Raw genomic sequence first — 20,648 nt, 5'->3', positions numbered from 1 at the left:
CGGAGCACAAGATTCCCCCTCACTGCCCCACCAATGTGCCTCTAAGGTAGCTTCCTGCCCCTGGCCCATCCAATCCTTAGCCTCTCTGCTGAGACAGACAACAGAGGAGCCCCATTACTGATACGGATTCCAGTCTACCAGGACCTTGTCTGAGATTCACCAACGAGCCATCATTACTGAGTGGGCTAGATGAGAACTAGCTGAGATGACTTGCAGGATGGAAGAGTCCTTAGAGGAATATCAGCCTCTTTGATCTCAACGTTTCCACTAGATTTACCTTCACCATAAACCAGAGCCCATCCTCCTTCCTTACCACAAGTAACACTGGTGAATGAAACATTGAAAAGAGGAAGGTTTGCCACTTCAGGAGGCTGGGCGCATTTTGTATCCAGCAGCCGACTAACGTTAACTTTTCTTTCTTCCACCCAGCGGGGGAGCCAGGAAAGTTTGCAGTCACAAAGAAATGGATTCAGACTTAAGTTTCTAGAACAGAGTAGAGAAAGATTATGCATTAACTTGACAATGGGAACCATACGATAAGTGTTAATTACACCATCATAAAAATCCCCCTGTTCCCATCTGCAAGGAAATGTCTCATAAAGACTCACTAGGGGAGTTAATGAATAGAGAATCAAGCAATAATTAACATGATTTTTCTAAAGGCTAGAATTAGGCAAGTACTGCAAGCACTTTTTTCTCACAATACAAATAATTGTTGCAATTAGAAGTAAATTACAGCCATAATCCTATATTCAAAATAGTCTGCCATCTAACATCAGTTGGTTGCAACGGCAACCTCTGTAGCTAAGGGAGATTTTTTACAGTGTCATTAAAAAACATCTACGAGAATCAAATTGATCTATCAAAAAAGAAATGCAAACGCAGTGGCAGTTTTGTCTTCTGGCGGTTTAATGAAAAGATGGAAACGTTAACTGCAGTTGTGTTTGGCCTAAATTACAGCCTTTGGCATTCAGCTGCAAAGAGGACAGAGCTGGGAAGATGTTTGCACAACCAACTGTAGTTGTGCTGCCAGCAGCATTTGAACCCAGTTCTCTTGTCTTAAAAGCACAAGCTTGAGCTAAAGAATTAAATCCCCTTGCTGGTACATGTAGCAAATGTACTGATCTCTCAACCTGTGGCCCAGCCACTAGAAGAAGACAAAGACCCACATGCTCCTAGTGTGGGTTTTATTTATGTAAGAGCTAGATAGTAGAGTCCTGCGTGCAACTATTCTTTAATCTCGCTCCCACTATTATGGCTGCAGGTCTTGCGGGTCCCAGTCCCGCTGCAGGCAGTTCTTTGAGTCCCAGGTCCGTGCTCCTGCCCCACAGTAGGAAGTCAAGCAGAGATTTAGCCTCGCCACTCCCAGCCATTTTGTTTTTCTCGGAGTCATGTGCTTTGAAAATGCTAACGTGAGTTAAAAAACTTGTGCTGTTGCAAACTCCCTGAGGGCTCGTCTACCCTGCCCCCGTGGACTACAGGGGTGAGAACAGCACTGCCCACCAAAGTGCTGCAGCGTGACTTCCCCCCGTGGATGCTGCAGGCGCAAACTAAAAGGTTCCTAAGTTGGTGTTAACATTGTCCTCTTGAAACACGACCACATTCACGTGAACTAGGAACATTTTAGTTAGCGCCACAGCATTCGCACAGGGGAGTTACGGTGCAGCACTTCTGTGCGCACAGCTGTTCACAGCTTCCCAGACCAAACTGCGGGGCCTGTCGACATAGCCTGAGGGTACATCTCCACCACAACTGCAGCTGTCAGTCTGACGGACGTACCGCACTAGCTTTGAACTAGCTACCTTGAATATTGAGAGCAGTGAAGCCACAACAGCACAGGGTGTGTAACCCCCACCCAAGGACCCTGGATATGTGCTCAAGCAGCTAGCCCATGCTGCCGTTGCTTCCCTGCTATTGATACTGGAGCTAGCTAGATAAAAGCTACCTCAAGTATGTCTACCCGTGCTGCAGTCACCCCTCTGATTGCAGTGTAGACAGACCCTAAGTGAGCTGAGACACAGCAGGAGCCCGGGGACGGGAATTCTGAAAACAAGAGCCATATTCAGAGCGCTGACGATTAAGGAACAAGAACTTACATGTAACTTAAATTAAATAAATTATCAAATATTCCATCTTCTAACGTAGAAATCATGTTGTGGCTTATATCTCTGTAACACAGGGAAAATGGGAAAGAAAAGTTTAATCATTCATAATTATAAGAATAATTTTCTGCCATTCTTACAGGATGAAAATCCAATCTGAGCTTTGGATAGCTGGGGGCCCGGCTCTAGGACTTTTCATCTCAAAGGTACAGTCATTAACGGTGCAGCCCACCTTCTCTTTCTGGTTCTAGCAGCCAAAAGACCCTCAGGGGTGAAGAAGTCAATAAACCAGATGTAAAAAGGTGCTGGCCCTTACGGGCCCTAGGCAGCACATCTGTTAAGGGGACGTGGCCTCTTTAAGGCGGAGTTTTGGGGAGAGGCAGTCTATAGATGGAACGCATGACTCAGTCAGGTCATGTGACTTCAGCAGGAGAACAAGACCTGCTATAAAAGAGGCAACCTGCTGCCAGTAGGAGAGAGCTCAGGGTGCAGGGTCCCAGGGCAAGAGGGGAAACTGAGGCACAGAGCGTCAGCTGATAGGACAAGGTAAGCTGACCATCTTGTCCCAGGTCTCTCTTTGGTCTAACGAGACCTCTCTGTTTCCTTATCATGGGTCTATTTCTTGTTATTTTTCTATGTGGATTTTGTGCAGCTGAAAGGTGCTGGCTTGGCATCCTAGAGACAGAAGCCTGTCTTCACCCAAAGATCAGGCTTGGCACAGGCCTCACCAGCTCATCTCAGCTATGCCCTGGGAGGAACCCCACTTCTAGGGGCAAAAGGGGTGCTCTGATTCCATGGGCTGCTCCACCCTGGTCTCTCTGCTGGGGTTGCCAAATGGGCTTTTTAGTGCTGGTTGTGATGGTGGCTCTTGGGTACCTACCTCCTAGCAGGGACTGGACTGAGAGACACCAGCGCCTTCGCCAGTGAAAATCCACCAGCTCATAACAACTCTGTTACTTTTGACCTGAGCAGCATTCAAACCAGGGAGTTCGCTAACAAGCCACCTTCATCTCCCTCTCCAAGCGGTCTTGGTGACATCAGTGGATGGGACAACATGGAAGAAGACGGCAGCTGGGCTTTTCAGAACAGGCTAAGGGCATTAAGTGCCCAAGACCAAGAAATTCAGTGGGATTTGGGCACTGAGTTCTAAAACCCCTTACCAACATGCTGAGATACCACTATCCCCAGGGCTAGTCCTTTATTATGTCCCCATTTACAATACTGGACCATTCTACCATCGACCAGCCTGGTCATTGGGTTGAATCAAATTGTATCCGAACTCCTGAATGCCAGGAGAGTTAATCAGTAATTCACTAGCTCATACAGTTAAATGCACTGTGCAAATATTCTGTACTGGCCAAATTAGGCTTGCGTCAAACAGTAAAAAAAGGGCTTTTGATGCATCTGAGCCCTGGGCATAGGGGACATAGGTCCAGGAAGGTCAGAGCAAGTGTTATGGAACAAGGGTAACTTGCCAGACACCAAAAGGGATTTTTACATAACCGCTCAAATATGCCTTAAATCTGCCATAAGACTACAAAGAGGTAACATGTACTCACAGTTCTTCCAGGGAAGTCAGATGTTTAAAAGCCTGAACATCTAAAATGGTGATCTTGTTATTGGAAAGATCCCTAAAGAAAGAGAACAGTGCAGCTTATTATCATGCAAGTTCATTGTGTCTGTCTTCCACCATGGAGGCTTAGAAAAGACTGTCTCCAAACTCCATCCAGATTCCAGACAGAAAGTAAGTTCTTGGTGTATTAAAACGGAACAGTTCTCCCAGCCAAAAATAACACCTTTCCCAGCTATAAAGCATCCGCTGCTCCAAGCTTTGCACTATGTGTCGATATGAATTAGGCCTATCACTACACAAAAAAATACCCCCATAACATTTTTAAAGTAAAATAATTACAGGCATGACAAATTTATTACTAATTCTCAGGCACCAGTTTAAAACTGAAGTCTAAAATATGCCTCATAAAGAAATTACTTTAAGGAATAATTTTGACAAAGTAGTTATTAAGTTATACATAGAATTTTCTGTGGAACCTTCATGTACTGTTGCCAGTGCCAAAGAACTGGTAATTAATTACAGGAGTGACGCATTCAAATTAAATACAAAAATCTTTTTTCTTTTTTAATGACTGCAGAACTTAGAAGAGGAGAAGTAACAAAATATTTTTTGTTAAAGTAAATACAGGGGCCGTATTGAACGCTATATAAAGGAACACCGGGGAAATAACCATTTTAAACCCTTCCCTGTCTTACTAATAACCTGCACCTTATTCAAACATGAACTATTTCCACCCTCCCATTCACTTTACACGATTTATACTGTTCAATTTATGTCCTTTGTTTCACTGTCCTCCCTAAGTGACATTTAAAAGTAAACAAACTAGTCAGTTTCCATTTCAGTTCCCGATGAGTCTCATTTCTTACCCAATGCTGCTGGGGAAATGGGTTCAACACCACACCAGCAAGAAAAAGATTAAGTTAAAAAAAAAGAGAGAATCTTTGCAATTATGGTCTAAAAAATTAGCAAAAACCCTTACTATTTATATTTGGTTTTGCAACACAAGACAAAACCTAAATTGGGAGCCTAAAATACTTGACTGGGACCCTTTAATACACTAATATAATACCAATAACATAGCTAGCAAGCTAATAGTAAATACAACAGTTCTCCTAGCTGTTTGAATGCTGGACCAGCTACACTATCAGGTTGAAAAGGGGGTTGGAATAAGCACAATGGGGTGATCCTTCAAGGTGTCATGTGCTTCCCTGACAGAACTGGGCCCACTCTACAGCTCTCCTAAGTTCCAGAGGTGCCACTTAAAGAATAAAAATCAGAGCCTTTTTTTTTTTTTTTTACCCTGAATTCTTTCCTTGCAATTTCCCTTTGCTGCTGCATCTTTGATTTCATTCGGCAAGTTCTAATCCTCCTGATGGATCTGACACCTACATTTGGTCTATATTTTTTTAACCGAACACACAAGGTAAAATCACAGTCCAAAATTCAACAATCCTCTCAAATAACAGACAGAAAACTGTCCTGGAACCACAGGAATGTGGGGTTGTTGGGAGATTAGTGACAGGAATGCCTAACAGGGAAGGGGCATTTGTTTGGGGAGTTGGGGTGTCTTTACCTGGGGGATTTTTCCTCCAAGCTAATAGCACATTTAGAAGAAATTTCCAGCAGCCCACTGAAGGGAACATGAGTGTTGCAAAACAACAATTAAGAAATGCACAAAGGCAGAAGCCAGCAGCGATGTTTGTCAAATCAATATGCATTTCCTTTGCTCAGGCTAGCCAGATAATAGCAGAAAATGAAGCAGCCTTTGCTAAACTCTCACAAACATGCATGAGCTGCACTCTGTGTAGGAGGCGTTTAACTTCCAGACATCAAAGTTACTTCCAAAACCATTTACGACTCCTACTCACAAGACAAAAAAATGAGTTTTGGAATTGGATCCCAGCTGCTCCAGTCAAGACAGGTTTAATCCCTTCCCCATGGAGATGCTGTCTTATTTCTCTAGTTTATCTTCCTTGGGTCTCTGCTTTGCACCTCTGTCCCCACATCACCTATAATCATTGCATCACAATCTGATTCATTGAGGACAGGTATAGAGAGTTACAAGGGGGCTTTTGCATCGCTTGCGAATAAATTTAGTCTATCCTTTCTAAAAAGTTTTACAAAACCTGATAGAAAAAGATAGCTTCATGAAGGTTAAAAAAAAGAAAATAAGACTTTTGGGTGGATTTAAACCTTCTCCCTTCAGTGCTGGAGGCCTTGTACTGCCAATCTCAAATGTTCAAAAACTGCGAGTCAGGCCCCCTCCAAAAATGGAAAGATTGATTTAAATATGATGCCATTTTAAAAAAATATTTTTGGTTTCATTTGCCTCCTGGCTTTTGAGTCTTTAGGGGTCAAGTGTTCTTGCTTTTCTCCATAACTAAGAGAGCTGAAAACTTTTAAAATGAAAGCAGAGGTTCTCAGACAATCACATGACTCCAGGGTCTGGGGCTTTAAGAAAACACATCTAACAACATGATACTTGCAATAAAACACAGATGTTGGCAACCCAAACCCAGCTGTGTTGTGCCAGTGCAGCAGAGAAAATGTGGAACTGACTATAAACACAAAATGATGCTAAGATGAGCACAGCTCATCTGGTGTTATTTGACAGTATATTCACCAAACTTGCCATTATGCAGGGAGGGTGAAATTCATCCTTGTGCAGCCAGCCAGCTCTATGGGCTAAGTGGGACTTAAGCGGCATATAGGCCTTGTGACGAACCCTCTGACCTGAAGTGAATGTCACCAATAAAATTCCGGGTAACTTTTTTTTTGCATTATGTGACCAGCTCCAATAACGAGTAAAATACAAAAACAAACAAACAAAAAAACCCAACCAACCAATTCAACAACCCCAAAACAAAAAAACCCCCAGCATCAGTGGTGGAAAGTGACTTACAATTTTGAAATCCTTTTGGTTGTAGGACCCTAACGCACCCCTCCCCTCCTCAACCCCGTGTAACACAGGGATGGATGATATTTCTTAACTACAGGATTGTTATCTTGACCGTGTTCCTTTAACACGCTTTCAAAATACACTCCACTCCTGGGCCCCTAGCACTCAAATGTTTCAACGTCTTCAGCTTCTCCTGAAACCACGTGAGGCTGGTTAGCTTGAGATTGGCTGCGTGCCACTTCAGTCACTTTCACCAAAATAGTCCTAGACTATTTAGTTGATTTCCCTTTGGCCTCTAGCCAAAACCATTGCTAGTATTGGATATCCCCCTGGCCCCCACCTATCTACTCACTGCTACTGGACTCCAGCTAACCTACAGGAGAAAACAGCCAGGCTATTAAGGATTTCTGTGCATAAACACTACATACCTTCAGTGAAAGGATGGGCTTGACAGCAAGCCAAGTCTTTAGCAAGCACCGTGTACCTTCTGTGAGGGGTGCACACACAGTGGGTAATTAATTTCCTTGCAATAACAAGGAGACAGCTAGAGTATTTCTTTTTCAGTTCTCTCCTTTGAGATGTCTGGAAATATCCCGCTTATGCTGTCAGACAGCACCTCAGGCGCAGGGCAGAGGGAGATAGTGTTTCAGCCCTGACAGCTCCCACACGTTGTTCCCCAAAACTACAGCCACCTCCCAGAAAAACTGATGTGCTGCCGCACAGTCGCACCTTCAGAGTCAATGACTGGCCATTCAAAGCACTGCCTGGCCTGCACCACGCAGAGAGGCAACGGCTTTTCCCGGCCTTGTTAGATTTGTGGATAACGTCATTGTCAAGGTGGGGGTTGCAGGCGGCATATGATACCTGCTGACGTTCCTGTTCTCCCTAATGTACCTGACAGATTTAGCTGGCTTCCCCTCTATTGTGCCCCAAACCTTACTGTACTCCTGGCTTCCCCTCCATTATCCCCCACACCCTAGTGTCTGCTCAGGGCTCCTTTGGTGTTCCTCACCATACAGTTCATTGCTTCAGGCTCTTTCAGGCCTCAGACAGGCCCCTGAGGGAAATGATGCACTCTGGGAAAGCAACATGGCTCCTACCCATCCATCTTCCAATGTTATTTCAGTGCTGAGGCCCTCCACCTCCTCTGTGAGCCCCTACAAACACCTCCCCTCCCTCAGGTAGTTGAGCATCATTCTCCTTGTTTTGTCAAAGAGTAAACCTAGAGCACAGAGCGGTTCCGTGGCCAGCCCAAGGAATACAGCCGAAGAGCCCTGGCTCCCCAGGATTATTACACTTCACTCTTGCCCTGGACCAAGACTGGGAATGATGAACCCTCCTGGCCTGCCCCATGAAAGGGCAGGGAGTCAAAAGAAGCTTCTCTCCACATGGGCTAGTTCCAGACAAACTGCCCAGCATAAGCAACCAGGCAGAGTGTAATGCTGTTTACAGACAGATTACAGCTCCGCCAACTCGTAGTCCTTGATTATACCTCACATATTGCAGCACGGGCAACAGATCCAAGCACCTTTGACTCCAGAACCCCAGACTTCTACCACCTGAGTTAAAAGATAGCTCCTTTAGCCAGCCCTGCTAGTAAGGCTTTTATCCTCCCTGTAGTCCTACCACTAGAGGGCACCACAATCCACGTCCAAGCCAAAACATTATTCCCTCACTGGCTGCTGGTCAGCCCATGGCTTCTCTGAGCCAACAATAGATTAAAATAATCTCCCCGACTTTAAGCAGCACCAGATCTCTTCTGTGCAAGGCCTGTGACAGCAGCGAGGTTCCTGGTGACAGGTGATAATGGGTGAGAGAAGAATGGTGAGATTACACCGGCACAAGGAGGTCACTCTCGGTCAGCTGCATTTCCAAAGGACTGATCGTCTTTTCCCACTGTTTCCTCTGCAGCACGTATGGAAAATTATCTGATGCCTTACCGGCATGGGAAGGGCTGCTTCTTAACCAAACAAGGTTACAGCATAAAAAGAAACATGCCAGGAAAGAAACTACCGACCAATAAAACCCCACACTAAGGCTGCAGGACGGGACCAAAACGCAGCCGTCCGGTGCCACAAACCGCCATGGCTACATTTTCCCATCTCTTTGCCAGGACCGAGGAAATTCGGAACAGGTTCAAAGCCACGCTAAAGCCGGCAAGAGAACAAGGCTCTTCATTGAAATTTCACCAGCATGCAGGCTGTCACGTGCCCTCATTTAAAAAAAAAAAAAAGAGTATTAGTTCAATTGTCTCCTGGGTGACAGGATGGCTCAGGGGTTGAGCAGTCACTACATCTGCTTCAGTTTCCCTGTCTGTGAAATGGGGATCATGCTACTGCCTGGGGAGGCTGTGAGGATCAATGCATTTGTCTTTGGGAAATGCTCTGTGAGCCTTGGCTGGAAGGCACAGTAAAAGAGCAGTTATTACTATGAAGGAATAAAAACTGAGCTGGAAATACTACACCACAAGAGCTCTCTTCACAGCTCCCCAAATGACCAGGCAGCTCAGAGATGCTTGAGGCAATAAACATATGTAGTTAAGCAAATTTTATCAAAATTGCCGAAAGCCCACTGGAGTTGGGTTCAAATGGGACAGACAAAGATGTAGAGAGGAAAGATGGGCCGGTGGTTAGGCCATTAGCCTGGGACTTGGGAGAACTGTCTTTGGTTCCCTGCTCTATCACAGGCTCCCTGTGTGACCATGGGTAAGTCACTTAGTCTGTCTGTGCCTCAGTTTCCCACTTGTACAGTGGGGATTACAGCACAGGCAGACTGTGAGTATCAATACATTAATGATTGTGAGGTGCTGATACTCCAGGGATGGGGACCAGTTACACAGTTGAGAGAGATAGCTGGTCCCTTTATCTGAACCCCGCCTTTGCTATCTGCTACCCCTTGAGCAGACCAAGAAGGAAACCAGCAGCAGGGTCTGGTGCCTGGTGGCTGCTTTGTTCATTCATAAAGTTTAGACAGGCGGAGGGTTTGCAGCGGTCAAACTGTTCAGTTTACACTGGCCAACTAATGCTCTGCAGGGCTGGGGCAGCCATTGTGTTTATTCCTGCAGCATTGTGGGGAAAAGACTTTTTCAATGTGTTTTTTCTTTTTCCTCTTCCCTAGTCCAAAGAACACAATGTTAAACAGAGTATAGCCTGCCCCTGGCTGCCAAGACTGATGTCATACTCCCATTATGTCATTCACAGGCCCATCCCGCCTTCCTTTCATGAAGCAGAAGGGGAGGGAAGAGAGGGGCAGGGAAAAAAAAAAAAGAGCTACACTGGATCACTCCTTTCTCAGCCCTTTTGGTGCATGGAGTCCAGCCAGAACAGTAATGGGAAAAGCATCCACAGCCACAGAGAACTGTCTGCACAGATAGAGGCTTGTGTGCAGGCTGACAGAGGGCTGCAGTGATTCATTAATAAACGAGCTTCGAGTTTATAAGCTACAAAAATAAAAGCCACTGGGCCAGGGAAGAAAACAAACCCAGAGAGAAAGGAGTTTCCCTGCCCTTCTGAAGCAGGACGGAGCACACGACTCTGAGCAGGGGGCAGGGTTTGGAGGGACTCAAAAGCAGAAGCAGCCACGGTCAAGCCTTGTTTGTTTCATTAAAAGAACCACCAGCAAGTCAGGACTCTGAGAGTCCATTAAAGCCCCATCAGTATTCGGTAGGGTGACCAGTTGTCCCGATTTTATAGGGACAGTCCTGATATTTGGGGCTTTGTCTTATATAGGTGCCAATTACTCCCCACCTCCTGTCCCGATTTTTCACCCTTGCTATCTGGTCACCCTAGTATTAGGGAAAGTGAGGGAGATTCAGCCTTGCGTGGCTGCTGCTAAGAGGCCCTTAGTGCCAGCGGGGGCTGAACTCTGAGCACCCGGGAGTGCATAAGCTCATAGACTTACAGAGGGGAAAAAGCTATTAGATTTTCCCAGGCAGGGTAGAGCTGGTCCCTACAGGACACGCTAGGGCAGGGGTATGCAACCTATGGCACGCGTGCCGAAGGCAGCACGTGAGCTGATTTTCAGTGGCACTCACACTGCCCAGGTCCTGGCCACCGGTCCGGGGGGCTCTGCATTTTAATTTAATTTTAAATGAAGCTTCTTAAACATTTTAAAAACCTTATTTACTTTACATACAACAATAGTTTAGTTATATATTATAGACTTATAGAAAGAGACCTTCTAAAAACGTTACAATGTATGACTGGCACGCGAAACCTTACATTAGAGTGAATAAATGAAGACTCGGCACACCACTTCTGAAAGGTTGCCAACCCCTGCTCTAGGGCTTTGGGGTAAGAGGAGCACATCCCTGGCTAAGTGCCAGTTCAAGGAACCAAGTAGGTGCCCACATTCAACAGCTGGGCTCCCTGTCCTTCGGGAGAGACTAGGGTTTCCCTGCAGACCTGGAGGGCAGGGCGTGCCTCCCCACGACTGCATCCCCGTCCCAGAAAGTCTCCCCTCCTTTCACGTAATTCCCAAATGAACAATTGAAGATGCATTTCCTAATGTCCCCACAATGGGGCTCCCGCACCTCCCGCCCCCCCTCCCTGACACATACACACTGCCCTGCTCCTCCTAGCCCCCAGGTTATATGCACACAAGCAACAAAACCCCATTGCATGTCTCAGTCCAGAGAAACACGTCTCATCTCAGCAAGGCCAGGGTGGGGCAGCCCGCGTGAGTGAGATCACAACTCCAGTGTCAGCAAAGCCCGGAAAATCCCAGCGGGAGGAAGGGGTATTTACACACCCCACCCCACAACACGGGTGGGAAAGGCATGGCAAAGATACAGTGTGGTAAGGTGCTTGCACTAACTGTAGCTCATTCACAGGGTGCAGATAAGTCCAGGGTCCTGCTGTGAATCAGGGGAACCGCATTGAAGTTAAACTGGAAACTGTGCAGGTGTATCTGACAAGAGAATTGGGCCCCAGGATGTCTGCATTGCCTCCCTTTTGAGGGTTTAAAATTGTAACCTTAACATTCTGTTCACGGAAGGTTTATTTAAATGTAACTTCCCTGCTTAATAGAGGGGAGGGAGGAGAATCAACCAGCAACTTCTGCTTATTTCCCCAAACATTTCCAGAGTTGCTCCTTCAGAATCCTGAGGGCACGCAGCCCCTTGCAAGACTCAGCTCTCCTTAACAAAGTCTCACAGAGTGGTAAACTGAGGCACTGGCACATTAAGTGATTTGTTCAAGGCGCTGCAGCACAACACTGACAGAGGGGGGAATAGAACCTGGAAGTCCTGACGCCCAGTCCTCTGCGCTTACCATCAGCTCACACTCCCTCCCAAAAGTGAGATTGCACAATTATGTGATTCACAATAATGGAGCCCCCAGGAGGACAAGTTGCATGGGGGGAGGGGAGCGGGAGAACAGAAATGCAAAATATTAAACTGTCTGAAATGCCCCCTTTTAAAATACAGACACACAGAGCAGCTGACCACGTGGGACTGCTATCTAAGGTTGCCTATATAGCAGGAATGCCGCAGTAGGTGTTAACATGGCAAATGCTTTTGTAGTAGATGGGAAGAAAATGCAGGCCAGTGCCCCTGCGTAAAAAGAGTATGTCCTGGTGCTGCCTCACTTTCATAATAGCCTTTCCAGAAAATAGGGCTTCTGGAGGGAAAAAAACCTAGGTGTTTTTTGCACACTTGAGCCAGGAAAATGTGTTTTTTAGCTGACGATTCTTTTTTTTTTTTTGGCTTGCGCCTCTCCTAAGATGCAGAAAGGAAGCAACGGGGCTTGTGTGCAGCAGGGGGGTTCCAGATTTATGCCACAACGGCTTTGAAATTTTAAAAAAATAAGTCTCGTTAGAAGTCTGGAGCTGGGCCCTGGGGAAGTGACACTTATGGACTCATGCTATATATAGGAATGTCCCCACTTCCAGTCTGGAAACGAATATTCTCTCAGCAGTGGTGCTGCATGGCGCTCTCTCGGCATTGTAACAAGCTGGGGGGGTGGGGGTAGGACGTGGAGCCTTTCACCACGGGATAGCTGGTTTCAGTCCGACTCAGGTGGATACTGGCTAAGGCAGGGCTGCCAAATGAGGTTAATAGATTAAGGTGCTCAAATCCCATTTCACGTCAGAGAGCTGAAGTGGAACTTATGCATAGGCCCTGTGCTGGTCCTTTGCACACTTCACCCTTTCTGTCCCAAACTGTTGTATAGCGTTGTTGTGTGCTGTGCATTCCACCCCAGAGGTGGCTGCATTTCAGTACAGGGAAATCCCAGCGATTCCATTACAGGTATCAATTTCTAAAGCATGTTTGGATCTGTAGGGATTAAATGTACCAGACAGAGCGCCGTGCAGAGACAGGAAAAGAGACATATATTGAGACTTGGGGCTAGACCAGGGCAACTGCTGAGCGTGAGCATTGGCTTGGACACCTGCCTCCTGGGATCAACAGTACTGTGAGACCAGGGCCATCTTCCACCCAAGGCAGCCACTGTACAATGCCAATTTAATGTACAAACCAAACAAACAGGTTTGTTCATTTTTATTTAAAAATCCAAGTCACAAATTCTGGCCCAATGTTTAGCTCTCAGAAAGAGTGCTGACCAAGAAGACCTTTTTCACAATGTTCCCCTGCAAACTTTTCCACAGCAAAATCGCAGTTCCTGGCCTGAAAATTCAAGGCAAGGACACAGCAATTTTTGCACTGTTCTGTACGCTTTGTACTCGGACAGCAGCGCTCATTAGAGGACTGCAAAGAACTTGACGTACACCCCTGCAAGGTAGCTGTTATAACCGTAGGGGATAAAGAACGGGTTCTGGTTGAGGGGCTGCGTTGGGACGCACGAGATCTGGAGTCAATTCCCTGCTCCGCCACAGACTCACTGTATGACCTTGGGCCAGTCGCTGGACTTCATTTTCCTCTCTGTAAAATGGGGATGATGCTACATCCTTTCTTCCACCCTTTGTCCGGCCTATCTATTTAGACTGTGAGCTCTCTGGAGCAGGGACCATCTATTACTCTCTGTTTACACTGCATCTAGTGCAATGGGTGAGCTGGATTTGCAAGGCTACGTGCTAGCAGCCTTCCTGTTACTGGGGCGTGGATCCTTTAAGATCTAGCTGGGAAGGGTCATGTGACTGCCTGTGGGGACTATATAAAGCAACACTCCGCTCAGTCAGGAAGAAGCTAGGGTAGAGGCAAGATCTAAGAGGAGGTGCGCGTCTCAGCAGCCGGCGAGGTGGCCTAGGGCTAGAGCCTGTGAGTCATAGGAAGGCACAGCTTGACGTGGGGCTGGGGTAAAGGCCTACCCCAAGCAGGGCAGGGAGTAGCCCTGATGGAATAATGTTGTGGACAGGTGAGGCTGGAGTAAGGACCTTGGGGCTGAAGCCTGGGGTAGAGAGATGGACTGGGCTCCCCTGCACCTTCAGTTGCCCCTCCTGGAGAAGGGAATGGACAACCCTAACCAAGGTTGAAGGGTTGGCTGAAGCTTCCCTAGGGAGAGGGCTGTGATGACGCATGCACTAAGGGCAAAAGGCTGTCGGCAGAGCCCTGTACCAAGGGCTGGAGGGGGCTGTCTGAGCCTGGGAAGGGCTGTGAGGGCCTATTTGTTTTGGGAGTTGTTGCCCCTTTCCTATGCTGTGGAGGGGAGAACTTAAAGCCTGTGACAGAGCACTGAAGGTAGGGAAACTAAGGCAGCAAATGACCTGATTCTGGAAAGGGCAACCAGTTACAGACCCTCTCAGTGCTACTATCATACAACTAATTAATCATTTCACGGATAGCAAAACAGAGACACGGAGAAGCCAAGCGTCCAAGATCACAGAGCAACACACAGGCAGGGCCAGGGATGGAAGCCAGCAGTCCTGACCTGCAAGCCTCTGCGCTCGCCACCCCTCCCTCCCTCGCTTTGCATTGTGACAGGATGTTGGGTGTGTTGCCAGGCATGCTCTGATGTGTTCTCCCCAGCGTAAACCTCGGATTGTATTCTTTAAGTATCTGGCAAAGGCAAGCTAGTGTAGGGTGACCAGATGTCCCAATTTTATAGGGACAGTCCCGATTTTTGGATCTTTTTCTTATATAGGCTCCTATTACCGCCCCCATCCCCTGTCCCAATTTTTCACACTTGCTGTCTGGTCACCCTAAGCTAGTGGCACATCTGTAATTCCAGGTGGGATCTGTCTGAAGTCTATCTGAGATTTAAATAGCGGTTATGAATGTCACTCTGGCCAGAGAACACTTCTCAGACTTTCCCAAATATGGTTATGAGAGCGATCAGGGATGAAGCCACTCGGATAAAAGGAACGTGTTACCTCATGGAGCGATGTCATCTTTGGCAGGGCTGATTCACTCACTTGGGTGCAAGGGCATCATGCAATACCTCCTCCTCCCAAATTAGATGGGGAGGGGGGTGACTTTTCACACCATGCCCTCCCAGGAACTGGAGAGATGCTCAGGACCTGCAGCGCAGTTCATTTTCCAAGTTATTTTTAGATTATAATTTCCTTCATCTTCTTGTTCCCAACATTTAAACAATGAAGCCAAATGCAACAGGACACTGGTGACTCACTGAGCGCCTCCTACGTCCATGGAGGTCATTGAGAGTTTTGCTATTGACTTTTAGTCCCAAGTTTGGAACCTTCCCTGTTAAAAATGTAGTTTTCACAACTTTTAAGATCATTTCCCAATTGTTCCGCCAATCGTGTGACCTGATTGGTCATCCAGACATTCTCAAACAATATGATCCCACTGTTGCATCTCCAGGGCTTGTTCTCTCATGGGAGATCTAACCAGGTGACTCTCGTTAGCATGAAACGGAGCTTATGCCTAATTCATCACACTCATACAGACACACTCCAATGGCCCAACCCCTCCCTGGGAAATCATGTTTTAAAACCAAACCATACAGGGCCTTACACTTTGGAAATCCAACCACCAAAATATTTAAACTGTGTTAACAGTCACAGTTAGAACTGCATATAAACAAGCTGTCTGCAATTTTATCCAGCTACGGGTCAGCCCTGCAAATATACATTTGTTCCACCAAAAGTTTGCAAAGAAACTAAAGCTATGTTAAAACAGTGTCTCTTCCCAGCAGACACAGCAGAACGGAAGGGGGGTGGGGTGGGAATAAGGTTAGAAGCCTGCATGCTGAACCCAACAGTTTTCCATGAAGATATCCACCTTTCTCCCCCAATAGCGAACTTTTGGAAGAACCCCATAGTGATGATGTGCTCTCTTCCCAACGCCCAGCCCTGTTCTCTCAAAAACCAGGAGGGCTGCAAGAGGGCAGTCTGCTCAACTCCTGGAGCTGGGGGATGTTGTAGATTGTTACCTTACACTAGCCATTTAGGAGGTATGCAGGTGGGCTGCTAAGAAAACTGTATCTACACGTCCTTTGGTTAAAAGCGAAGCATGGCCTTCAGCATGACCAGACTTAGCAGGGGTAATGTGCAGCCAGGTTGGCTGAAGCGGTATCCTCTAGGTTCCAGAAACAAGCAGGGCTCCCTGAGATAAATAATGTGAAATTCTGTAGTATTTTCCCCAGCACCAGGAGCATTGCTATCTATAATGAATGAGCGCCAGAAACAAGGCTTTTAAGATGCAAGAAGCTTCAGAGACTATTTAAATGATATAAAAAGGACCTCAGTTCGCTTAAATGGAAGGAGCTAGCTCCAGAAAATGGAGATAAATCCTGGTAAATCTTCTCAAAAAGAACACATCAAGTTGGCAAACATCCCCACATGATACGAAGTAAATATTTGCATAGCCTGTTACTGTAGAAACCTCTTAGGACATCCACGTTTTGTTTCACCAGGGGAACACTAAGATACTTTAGATATTAACATGCAATGAGACCTTTGAACCACGTAATTCTGCTATCCCCCTGGTTCCGCTATATCATTGGTTTGAGAAGCTGGTACGTGCTCATCTGAAATGCAACAGTGGGGTTTTTAGTTTAATAGCAGATTTTTAAATCAACAATGTCCAACTGACTTTGTGGCTGAGCTAAAACAGAAAGGCTGCTAGAAAGGGGTGAGACTGGAAAGTGCCCAGGTGATAACAGATCAGAGGGCATCTCTGGCATATAATCTGACACTATACTTAAAAGGGAGAAAAGCCGTAGCCACAAAGCAGCAAGGTTATTCCTTTCAGGGGGAGCTCATGAAGGACTGAGAAGTTAATAGTACTCAGCAAACTGATCTACTAACAACAGGCAAAGTTGGGCATCCCTGGTTCAAAATTTTTGTAACGAGGATGCAGGGGAAGAAGCTACTCAAAATACGGTTACACCTGCACTAGGGACAATGGACCTGATTCTCGTTTACACTAAGACCACTCTGTACTACTCTAGCTGTGTCAACAGGCCCTAAGTGGGTATAAATATAATGTACTCCCACTTTAAGACCCCTTTACACTGCCAGAGTGATGTAAAGTGGCCTGACTATTAATGAGAACCAGACCTAATGTAATGATTTTGTGGCAACTTATTCATGAGCTGTTCTGCAAACCATGGGTCACATGGAGAACATGAGATCTGCTCCAAAATTCCCAAACCACAAGTGCCTGTCACTTGGGATCAAGATGACTCCTCATTATCTGTGCTTATATTAGTGCTTTAGGTTCTCTTTACAAGAGTCACAAGAACCTAAGCAGGTCTGACTTTCTGTTCATCAGCGGACAGAGGGGATATTGGCATAGTAGCCAAATAACTACAACAAAGTAACAACCCCATCTCAAACTATCCCTTTAAAGCTTCCTCACGTGGTTTCCAGTAAAATTTTGTTTAGTTAAGGGCAACTTCCACCAGGCAATCACATTTTGCAGACCCCTAGGATATTGCTTAAGACAGGTATTGTTGTATTTATTTTAAGTGTGTCTGGCAACCAGATTTTATTTCTGGTACCTTTTATCAACGTTATTCTCTTCTGATTTAAAAGGCTCTTCTGTTCAGGAGTCTTGCCAATGCCATTTAGCTCTAAACTTGGGCAGTAACCTAAAAATAATGGAGGTAGTGGAAAGGCTATGACTGGTAATAGAGATGTGGCGCCGTCTACCTGCAGGTCATTGGTTCATTTATGGCCCCAGGCAGCTAGTGACCAAGAATAACTTTTGGAAATGTCTTGCAGTCCACTTTGTGCTGGACAAGTGCATAGCTATCTGCAATTTTCTCCAGCAAAACGTCAGCCCTGCAAATATACAGGACAGAAGACTTCAGGGCTGTCAGACCGATACTAAATCCATCTAAAAACAGAATAACATAAATGGTGCCACACTCTGGGCAAACAGTGATGCTCAGAATAAACACAGAGCCCGCCCCCAACTATGTTGACTGAACAAATCCAAAGCCACGCTACAGCAAGAGAAAAGCGGCTGCATGTTCAGGTCACTAGAACAAGCCAAACCATGGGCTGCTGTGAAGTCCAGCTTTTGTTTTCCTTGCAGTCGGAGTGTTATGTCTACTCTCTGTGGTCTAATAAATGACAGACAGGTCTTCCAGATGTTCTAAAACACCCCGACCTTCCCAGTACATTAGTCAGCTGGGGGGATAAGCTAGGAACCCTTTCCCTTTTCCCCTTTCCTTGGCAATCTGCTTTCTTCAGTAACAAGGAGCAAAGAGGATGATTCATCCAGTTTTTAGGCCAGAAGGGACAATTGAGATCATTGAGTTTCATATCTTATATAACACAGACCATAGGATTTCCATAAATTAATTCTGGCTTCGAAGCCAATAGCTGCAGTTGAACTAGATCATAGCTTCTAGAAAAACATCCAGTCTTGACTGAAAGTGACAGAGAATCCACCACAACCCTGGGTAAGTTGTTCAAATAGTTAATTATCCTCTCTGTTAAAAAAACCTGCGCCTTATTTCTTGTCTGAATTTCTCTAGCTTCAAATTCCAGCCATTAGCTCATGTTATACCTTAGTCTGCTAGATTGAAGAGCCCTCTCTTATCCGATTACTGCTCCCCATGTAAGTTCTTATAGACTGTGGTTTAATGAGATGGAGCTCCTCGAGCTTATCACTATCAGGCAGGTTTTCTAATCCGTTAATCATTTTCTTGGCTCTTCTCTGAACCCTCTCCAATTTATCAACATTATCCTTAACTTGTGGACATGCCAGAACCGGACACCGTGTTCCTGGAGTGGTCGCACCAGTGCCAAATACAGAGATAATATAACCTCTCTGCTCCTACTCAGAATCCCCCCGTTTATGGCTCCAAGGATCGCATTGGCCCCTTCGGGCACAGCATGGCATTGGGAGCCCATGTTCAGCTCATTGTGCACTACGACGCCTAAGTCTTTTTCAGAGTCGCTGCTTCCCAGGACAGAGTCCCCCACCCTGAAAGTATGGCCGACATGTCTGACTCGACATTTAGCTGTATTCAAACTCATTGTTTGCTTGCGCCCAGGATACCAAGCGATCCAGATCGCTCTATATGTCCTTGTCATTATTCACCACTCCCCGCAATCTTTGTGCCAGCTGCAAACTTCATCAGTAATTATTTTGTTTTCTTCCAGGTCCCTGATACAAAATGTTACATAGCATAGGGCCAAGAACCAATCCCTGCGTATCATTGAGGCGTATCATTAGGCGTTTTCAGCCCATTTAATGTGTGCCGAATTGATTCTGTATTGTTCTAGTTTCTTAATCACATTGTTGTGTGGTACTAAGTCGAAAGTTTTACGGCAACACTATTACCATTATCAACCAAACTTGTCATCTCCTATACAGAGACACATATATAAGATATCAAGTTAGTTTGACAAGATTTATTTTCCATAAATCCATGCTGATTGGCATTAATTAGATTACCTTTCTTTACTTCTTTATTAACTCTGAGTTCTGTATCAGCCATTCCATTATTTTGCACAGGAGCAATGTCGGGCTGACAGGCCTATAATAATTACTCAGCTCATCCCATTTACTTTTTTTAAATGTTTGCACAACATTAGCTTTCTTCCAGTCCCCTGGACCTTCCCCAGTGTTTCCAGAGTTACTAAAAATCAACATTAATGGTCCAGCTCTTTTAAAATCTTGGATGTAAGTTATCTTGACCTGATGATTTGAAAATGTCTAACTTTAGTAGCTGTTGTTTAACATCTTCCTGCGTTGCTGTTGGAATGGAAAATATATCATGATCATCATCATACGATATGAATACATCATCTGTCTTTTTCCCACATATAGAACAGAAATATGTATTGAACATGTCTGCTTTGAGAATTCTACCATTTCCATCTAGTAATAGACCAATGCCATTGTTAGATTTCTTTTGTTTCTAATAAACTGTAACTCCTCATTGTCCTTAAATCTGCTGGCCATAAATTTATCCTTGTCTCCTTTTGCTTCCCTTATCAGTTTTCTACTATTCCTAGCTTCTAATTGATAGTCATTGCTATCAACTTCCCCTTTTTTCCATAAGTTACATATTATTTATTTATTTGTAAATGCCTTCAGTTCCCCTCTAAGTCAAGCTGTTTTTTTAACAAGGGTAAATGATAAGGATAGCTCTCTATACTGGTCACTCTGGTACTGAGCAGAAAGAATGAGGTGTCCCCATCACAAAACCAATCCCAACACCCCAAATGACCTTCTCCCCAAAGAGGTCAAGTTAATAGAACTCCATTATCACCCGTAGAGGTGGGGTCCTTTCAGGACAGGCATGATGTAATAGAATCTGGCTCTGTTGTTGCATCTCTTCTGTCCATATGAAAAATATCATTCTCATCCGGTGCCTTTCATCAGTAATAATTTAGAAACATACAAGCAAACAGAAAAGGGCCCCTGGGAGCTGGGATCAGTAGCCAGTCAAGGTTTAAAACAATCCAAGCACGATCATCCAAAGTTGCAACCCAGCACCACCCAGGTGGTGAAGACGATGCTTTCTTTATACGAAGTAGTGAAGTGACTTTTCCGATCTTGTAGCAGATGCAAATGCAGCTGTAGAAAAAGCACAAAATGCTCAATGCCATGGGGAGCAAGAAAGTGGGGCTGGGAGGAGGATTCCTATAGCATTAACAGCTTTCTAGTGTAGTGTTCATGACCCCATGTCAGAGCTCCATGGGGGCCAATCCCAATGACACCGATGGACTTCCCAGTAGCGTGTTTTGATCC

The 20,648-nt window shown here is 45.6% G+C and overlaps 1 protein-coding gene across 1 annotated transcript in view; it reads right to left on the bottom strand.

The window, feature by feature from the left end:
- PKD1 (polycystin 1, transient receptor potential channel interacting) overlaps nt 1-20,648 on the bottom strand; it is a 131,309-nt gene that overhangs the window by 73,983 nt on the left and 36,678 nt on the right. Inside the window, exons 2-4 of the mRNA XM_065411612.1 lie at nt 3,662-3,733; nt 2,097-2,168; nt 314-483 (exon numbers count right to left, since the gene is read on the bottom strand). Coding sequence (XP_065267684.1) covers nt 314-483; nt 2,097-2,168; nt 3,662-3,733 — 314 coding nt within the window. The remainder of the gene's footprint in view (nt 1-313; nt 484-2,096; nt 2,169-3,661; nt 3,734-20,648) is intronic.

Source organism: Emys orbicularis, chromosome 10 (assembly GCF_028017835.1).
Source record: "Emys orbicularis isolate rEmyOrb1 chromosome 10, rEmyOrb1.hap1, whole genome shotgun sequence".
In the NCBI taxonomy this organism is placed as follows: Eukaryota; Metazoa; Chordata; order Testudines; family Emydidae; genus Emys; species Emys orbicularis.
The sequence above is the reverse complement of the archived record's forward strand: the minus strand, read 5'-3'. Positions and strand labels throughout refer to the sequence as shown.